The 8449-nt window shown below is 33.5% G+C and overlaps 1 protein-coding gene across 1 annotated transcript; it reads right to left on the bottom strand.

The window, feature by feature from the left end:
- Positions 1-4140: 4140 nt before the first annotated feature.
- LOC121796602 (protein FAR1-RELATED SEQUENCE 5-like) lies at positions 4141-7855 on the bottom strand. Its single transcript, XM_042195417.1, has 4 exons — positions 7660-7855; positions 6486-7218; positions 5229-5661; positions 4141-5139 (listed from the first exon to the last, which is right to left on the bottom strand). Exons 1-4 carry the CDS (start codon positions 7853-7855, stop codon positions 4141-4143), a joined length of 2361 nt encoding a protein of 786 aa, XP_042051351.1.
- Between the last annotated feature and the right edge of the window lie 594 nt (positions 7856-8449).

The following is an 8449-nucleotide window of genomic DNA, read 5'->3' as shown; positions in this document are numbered from 1 at the left end:
CTGTAGAAAAGGTGATGAGGGTAGTAGAACAAAGGAAGAAATGGCAAACAGAAGGGCCTTCCTTTGATCTTGGATTTGAGTTTCATGAAAGAAACGTAAGTTGACGATGGGCTGCATCGTGATGTTGGGGTTGGAGTGATTTGTTATTGGTTTGTAATTTATAAAACACATTAGTTGTTTTTGTTGTATTTGGGATGTTCTAAACTTTTTTGTTGTATTATATGGTTTTTGTAACCAACTGACATTCTCCATTTTGTGTTTTTAAAATGAAGATTACTTGTTCATTGGGTTTTGTTTGTGTTGTTGTTTATTATGTACAGGTTGATACTACACCGACAAGGGATATAGATCCCGAAAACTACATCTTTGATGCTGTGCAGTTCATGCCTGTCCAAGATTTGGACAAGGTAAGAAACTGTATTTGCCTCTTATTAATTCTGGATGAAGTAATATGTAGTTGTGATGTAGTAAATGTCTCACTGAATCAACCATATGATTATATAACACTACTAGCAGGATATTCCACCATCAATCACCAATGTTAATGCTGGACTTATGGGAAACTTAGAAGTTAATCTAGTGGCAGAGGTAATATGACAATACCTAGAAGTATACCTCCTATATCATGAAGTAATTTGTCCTTGAAATGAATCATCTTTTGAATGTATGAATTGCCACTACCAGGATTTCAATCCATCGTGTGTATTTCAAAATGGAGCAAATATGAGATCGCATACCGATAATGAGCCAAACAATGAAGGAGCAAAGGTATAAATTTGTTTTGGATAATGTAATACATAGTTGTGATGAAGTAAATGTCTCACTGAATGAACCATATGATTATATAACATTACTGACAGGATATTCCACCATCAATCATTAATGTTGATGCTGGAATTATGGGAAACTTAGAAGTTAATCTAGTGGCAGAGGTAATATGACAATAGCTTGAAGTATACCTCCCATATCATGAAGTAATATTTAATTATAATGAAGTAATCGTCTATCTGAATGAACTATCTGTTATATAATACTATGGGCAGGAAAATAATATACCAATGGAAGATGTTACTCAATCATCAAACTTCAGTGTTGATGCTGTACTTAGGGGAAACTTAGAAGTTAATTTTGTGGCAGAGGTAATATGACAATAGCTAGAAGTTTGCATTCTTTATGATGAAGTAAATTTTCCTTGAAATGAATCAGTTTTTGAATGGATGTATTGCCACTACCAGGATTTTAATACGCCGTGTGTAGTTCAACATGGAACAAATGTGACATGGCATACAGATAATCGGACAAAGGATGATGGAGTAAAGGTTAGATCTAAATTCTACAAACAAAATTCTTCATCCTCCAACAACACACAACATACAACCATGTGACATAATTCCTTTTCTTTTTCAATCCATGTTTACAAGTGTCAACCCAGCATGCTATGCATAATTATTCATTCTGGATGAACTAATATTTAATTGTAGTGAAGTAATCGTCTGTCCGATTGAACTATATGATTATATTATACTTATATCTATATTTTGTTGAACAGAATGCTAATGTGGTTGCTGAAATACAGTCAGTTATTGATGCTTACAAGGAAATAGACATGGATGATGATGATTTCATGGATAATGGTCCAGTGTGTAAGCCGGTAGGGACTGAGGTCATTGTTTACAATGCTAACAAGGTAATCCTGTGCAAATTAAGAATCTGATAATAATATGTAATCTACTTCTTGTTGGTTATATAAAAGTGATTTATTTATTGCAAACAATAGATCAAAACTTTGAAGGGGCGAATGGAGGTACGTACTAGAACAGAGAAAACTGTTTCGCATGCATTGCGATCTCCATTCGCTGACAGACCGTTTAAGATTACAAACAAGCTCAGTAAAGATGAGAAGGAATCATATTACTGGATTCTTGTAACACATGAAAGAGACGGGTATGATTTCTAATATTGTCTCTTGTTTTCTAGGATTATATCATACAATTAACATATCCAATAATAGAATGTGAAGTACCAACATGTATGATATAATGTGCAGATTAGTACTTGTTTATGACGACGATGTTGTAAAAGTTACAAAGATGGAAATGTGTTCTTTGATACCTCGGCAATTGATTGTGGTTGGCGTTATAGATGCATGGGCTTCCTACCTCAACAACATGGAGGAATTTCGATCATCGTACTCAGCAAGGCGCCTATTTTTCACCACGTACCCTTGTGTAAGTACAAATTATTGAAATATAATAAGATTGTATGTTATGAGGATCCTAACTACATTAATATTAATATGCAGTTGTACACCATTGTGACAAAGCCTCAATCCATGGATGCCAACACAGTTATTGCAAACTTTTGTAACAACTTGGACAGAGAGTTGAAGGAAATACCATATTTCAAATGGGAAGATGTAAACATGGTACAAGCATCATTAGTATTACTTCAAGTCTGATTTATGTCTTCATCATGTTTCCTGTTACTTCATTTTTCAGATTGTTCATAGTACTTTATTCGTAAAATTTATTACTTCATTCATAATGCATGTTACTTCATTCGTACACTATATTACTTCAATCATGTTTCCTGTTACTTCATTTTTCAGATTGTTCATAGTACTTCATTCGTAAAATTTATTACTTCATTCATAATGCATGTTACTTCATTCGTACACTATATTACTTCAATCATGTTGTCTGTTACTTCAATTTTCAGATTGTTCATAATACTTCATTTGTATACTTTATTACTTCATTTGTATACTTTATTACTTTCTTCATGTTGCTTTTTAATTCATTCAATAGGTGTTGTTCCCCATATGTGCAAATCAGCATTATTATGCTGTTTGTTTTTGCTTCAAGAGAAATGCTATTGCTGTAATAGACAATTCTGCAAACGGGGATGACAATGACCTCATAATAAATTATGGTCACATTCCAGAAACATTGGTTCGTATTCTTCTCTTATGTTTGAATTTTATAACACATACATATGAATGCACACAACTATAAATGACATGTATTTGTTTTGTACATGCACAGATCATACTTTTGTCACTTCCTCACCAAGAATGGTCTCCACGCATATTGTAAGATAGTGTCCAACTCCAAAATGCAGAGATTGAAAATGCCATGGAGAACAGTTGATAACGTTGAAGATTGTGGAGTATTTCTAATGCGGCATATGGAAACGTACAAGGGTGAGCGAGAAGGTTGCTGGAATTGTGGCTTGAAGTAATCAAGTTCGGGTTTCCTTCAGAGTTTGAGGGCTAAATATTGTTCGGCGCTGATGTTAGCCGAAAACAGCCATGAAAGCTTCAACAACAAAATTGTTACAACAGCGTATTATGAAGAGGAAAGCAAACACATTGAAATTGATGTTGAGAAAATGATTGCGGCATATTTAAAGAGCAAATGATCATTTTAGCATATCAAATTTTGTATTCGACATACATTTGTTATGAGCATTGAATAAAGTACCACGCGTTTTAATATTGTTCATTATTAGGCTATATTACTGCATTGGTTAACAGATTTAGTTCATTTCAGAAATCTTAGTTCATTTCAATAATCTATTGACAAATGGAAAATATTTCATATAAAGTAAGATTAATAATATATTCCTACAATATACCTTGTTTATTCTCTTTAAGCTTGTAAAAAGTTTAAACAAATTCAAATTCAAAATGTAAATGAAGTAAGAAACAACATGGTTGAAGTACAGAAGTAAGTGAATGAAGAACATAATTATCCAACTGAAGTAAATTATCCAAATCCAGATATTTAGCCTCAACATCGTATTTTCCTCTTTATATGTTGTTCAATATTAGCATGTAATGTTGCATTGGGTACCATATTTAGTTCATTTCAGAGATCTTAGTTCATTTTTGAGATCTATTGATTATTGATAAGTGAATGACAAATAGAAAATATATCAAAGAAAGACTGAGAAAAACATTATAATAAAGAAAAAATAAGCCATTATAACAACACTTCAGTCTATTCTCTTTAAGCTCGCAAAAAGTTTTAACAAATTCAAATTCAAAATGTAAATGAAGTAAGAAACTACAAGACTGAAGTACAGAAGTAACACAATGAAGAACAGAAATATCCGAATGAAGTAATAAAACAACCAGCTTTAACATTGGTTTCTCCTCTTTTTCTTGTTATTCTCCTCATGTATCTTATCACAATTTCTTGAATCATGCCGACCAACCTCGCCGCATTTTCCACATTTCCGACCAGGCTTGGACATCTCTCTCATTTCCTTCTCAAGCCGAGAAAGACGTCGACCACAACCTTTGGTTTTGACGACATCTGGCGGATGAACATCTATTTGACTAGGGACATGTGATCCATAAAAATTCTCAATCATTAATCTCTTTTCACTAATTGACAACACATTTCCCTCACCAAGTACTTCTTTTCTCCCTTCAGCCATAATTTGTCTAAATGCTCGAATTTTATCACTATCTCCTTCAATAAGTCCTGCAATATCATAAAAATCTCCATGCATATCCCTATACTCCTGCTTCGTCTCATCCGCAACAATAAATGTTTCAATATCATCATCAAACCCACAATGAACAGCCTTGACAAATTTAGACTTCAACCATCGTCCTCCATGTAACTCATTAGGGATTAATTTTATTTTTTTGTTTCTCAAGACCCAAAAAATGTGACTGCATACAAGCCCAATCCTCCCAAACATCTTACAACTACATGCATATGAATCAAAAGATGTGGAGTATGACACAGTCCAGTTCTTCGAGAACTTGTCGTTGACTACATAAATCTCATTCTCACCAATGTTTGACACTGTCACCATAGTGACATTGTCAACTGCTTCCTCTATCTCACTTTGAATTAGTTTGAAACCACTATCACTATATATTGTTGAAGCATGCTTCTCGAGGGCTGAATTTGTTTTCAAAGTTGGAATTGTATTAAAATCCAAGTATTCTAGCCTATTGTTGTTGCTCCTTTGGCCATCCAATGCATTGTTGTAATTCATAAGAAATTCAACAAGATTAGAACGAGACTTGGAGTACCTCTTGAAGAATATGTTCTGAGATTCAGATATTGATGTGGTCTTTATTAGTGAACTCATTGAAAAATCCCTAAAGAATGCAGGCACCTGCAGTTCATTAGTTAACAAATATGCTTCAGAATAATGACAGAAATTCTTCAGCGTATAGAAAATATGTTTCCAAAGAGGATACATACCCAAAATTTTCGAGAGGCAAACATCGAGGAAAACCACTCATTGTCCTTAAGCCCATATTTTTCCATTACTTTATTCCATTCTTCATCAAATTCTTCAGGCTCTATCAGCTCAGACCACACACAATTGTTTAACTCTTTTTTCAAATCTTCATTGCCAAGTAGATTCTTTGGTAACTTTTCCACAACCTTAAACATGATGTGCCACATGCACCATCGATGTCTTGTATCAACAAGGACTCTTTCCACAGCAACCTTCATTCCCAAATCCTGATCAGTAATGATCAATTTTGGTGCAGAACCCATACATTTGACAAAACGTTCAAACAACCATGCGAAGGAATCAGCATTTTCTTTAGATAATAAGCCTGCACCAAATGCTACAGGTCTCCCATGGTTGTCTTTTCCTGTGAACGGTGCAAATATCATGCAGTACCTGTATTACATCAATTCATCAAAAAAAGGATGTTATAAAAAGGATAAAGTAATATAAATGCTATGTTTAAACAGTAGGGTTTATGAATGAAATGAAGTAATAAAACATTATACTGAAGTAACAGACTCTAAAAATGAATTAATAACACTTACTAATGAAGTAACATAGTATTCCAGTGAACTATCTATAATTGTGGATGATATGTTGCATATTAATTCTGTGTTTGTTATGTAAAGGTAAAACTTCCTCTCCAATTATGAAGAATGCAAGTAGTTCTGAAATGTAGTATCTATAACTGTGCTCACTGCTAAAATGTGAACTTAACTAATATGTAAATATGTAGTAATGAAGTTTCATGCCCTACTGTGAAAACCTATGAAGTAGTAAATTGATAAAATGAATTAATAAAACATGATATTGAAGTAACAGACTCTAATTATGAACTACCTATTTCATAATTATATATAACATCCTTTTTAATGAATTGATGTAATACAGGTACTGCATGATATCTTTACTGAAGTAACAGACTCTAAAAATGAATTAATAACACATAATAATGAAGTAACATAGTATTCCAGTGAACTATCTTTAATTGTGGATGATATGCTGCATATTAATACTTCAGACACTAAGAGTTTTACTCTCCTAGTAAGACTCCTAAATACTTCTGTACTCACATCATTCCAGGGGACTATTAATTCATTATTGACTATTACTAGTACATTCTGTTAAGTTATTTCATTATTTCAGTAAATGTTTCATGCATATGCAAGTTGATCACATCAATAATCATATCATTATAAACAACATATTGTTCGTACCTATTAGTTGAATATGTTGTGTCAAACGATACTATATCACCGTAGAGATGGAAATTCTTCTTAGCAATGGGGTCACACCAAAAAAGACGAGTGAGCATATCCTGAGAGTTCACCTTAAAATCATAGGTGAATGCTGGACAATTCTCTTTCTTCCAGCTCATCTCATTAAGTACCATTTGTGCATCTGCCCCACTAGTATATGCTCTCAAGTCGCGCCTATAGTTTCTAACTTCTACAACTGTGCAACCAACATAATCCAGCCCACCAAGAACCTCATTCAGCAACTTAAAAGTCAGTGTAGGGCCTATGTTTGCACTTGCACAATCTAGTATAAATTTCTGATGCAATAGGTCAATGTTGCGATTCAGCCTCATGAATCGCTTATGGCGTAACTCCACCATATCATGATTATGTATTTCATAAAATTGATTGACAACATAACCTATTCCTTTACAAAACTTAAAAGCAATTTTAGCCTTGCAAAAACACTTCCTAGAAGAACGTCTACGTTTTGACTCATGCCCTTGCATTTTCATTTTCCTCTGACCTTCTCTACTGCACACAACATACAACCATGTGACATGATCCACCTTCTTTTTAGATCCATGTTTACGAGTGTCAAACCCAACATGTCGTGCATACTTATTATAAAACTCAGTAGCATCATCAAGTCTAAGAAAAATCTGACCAATGTAAGGCTTCAGCTGGGATGGACAATCAGGTAAGTATGACACTGTTATAAAACATACAAACTACTGTTAGTGGAAAATTTAAACAAAACAAAACATATTCATTCAAACAAGAACAGAAGTTCAGTTTTACTATTTATTACTTCATGGTAACAACAATTTAGTTCATTATGAGTACATATCGCATATACACTACAATAATATCAGCATTTAATATTCAACAAGAACAGAAGTTCATTTTAACTTGTTATTACTTCAGTATAAATAAAATTTAGTTCACTATGAGTACAGATCGTATATACACTACAAACATGAAAAAAATCTGTTTTACTTCATTATTTTTAAACACATGGATCAACTTTCCAACGTTCCAACGTAGTTTTGAGCTCATTTTTTCGACATTTACTTCATTATTATTCTTTTTACACTACAAACATGAAAAAAATCTAAGATAACACATTGCTCAATTAGAAAAATTCATCTACCTTCAACTGCGGTATTATTTGATTCTGCCTCTGAATCCGAATTTGAATCCGTATCAAAAAGAGAGCCTCCTGGATTTCTAAGATCATTCATAATCGATCCATCATTGATCGATGTAGATCCTCTTGATGTAGATCCTAATCCGTCTTCAACCGCAGAATTTGTTGAAGTAGATCCCAATCTATCGATATTCTCCATGAGAGTCAGAATATTGAGAAATTGAAACAGAATTAGTGAACTAAGGTCCAGCAGCTTTTGATGAGCCCGAAACGAATGAAACACCAGCTGGTGCAGCGTGAATTGAACATGGAATGAAGAAGATCCACGCGAACGTCGATGGCAGATTGAGGAAGATCGACGCAGAGCAGATTGTGAATTGCAAGAGAATTGATAGCTTTTGATGAGCCCGAAACGAATCAAACACCAGCTGATGCAGCGTGAATTGAACGTGGAATGAAGAAGATCGACGCGGATCGTGGATGGCAGATTGAATTGAAGAAAATTGCGTGAAAATTGATGAAGATTGCTTGAAGATTGTGTGAAGATTGTATGAATTGAGAGAATGAAAGAGATTCACGTTTTTGATGAAGATTAATAAATTGATTTCCAAAAATACCCCTCAGCATGTTTTTATTGAATAAATAATTAAATTAATTATAAATTAATCCTAACCATAAGATTAAAAAAATGGATGGCCCTAATTTGGTCTCTAGTTCGGCCTTTAAGAATGGTTCGACATTGATCACATCCCTATATATATATATATATATATATATATATATATGTGTGTGT

This window comes from Salvia splendens, chromosome 3 (assembly GCF_004379255.2).
Source record: "Salvia splendens isolate huo1 chromosome 3, SspV2, whole genome shotgun sequence".
Classification (NCBI taxonomy): Eukaryota; Viridiplantae; Streptophyta; class Magnoliopsida; order Lamiales; family Lamiaceae; genus Salvia; species Salvia splendens.
This window is presented reverse-complemented; position numbering and strand designations above follow the sequence as displayed.

Excerpts from the sequence above, each read along its gene's own strand:
- LOC121796602 (XM_042195417.1), bottom strand. The coding sequence starts at position 7,855 with ATGGAGAATATCGATAGATTGGGATCTACTTCAACAAATTCTGCGGTT. Across the intron at positions 7,219-7,659 it reads AAATAATACCGCAGTTGAAG|TGTCATACTTACCTGATTGT; the intron begins GTAGATGAATTT and ends GTTTTATAACAG. Across the intron at positions 5,662-6,485 it reads ACAACATATTCAACTAATAG|GTACTGCATGATATTTGCAC; the intron begins GTACGAACAATA and ends GATGTAATACAG.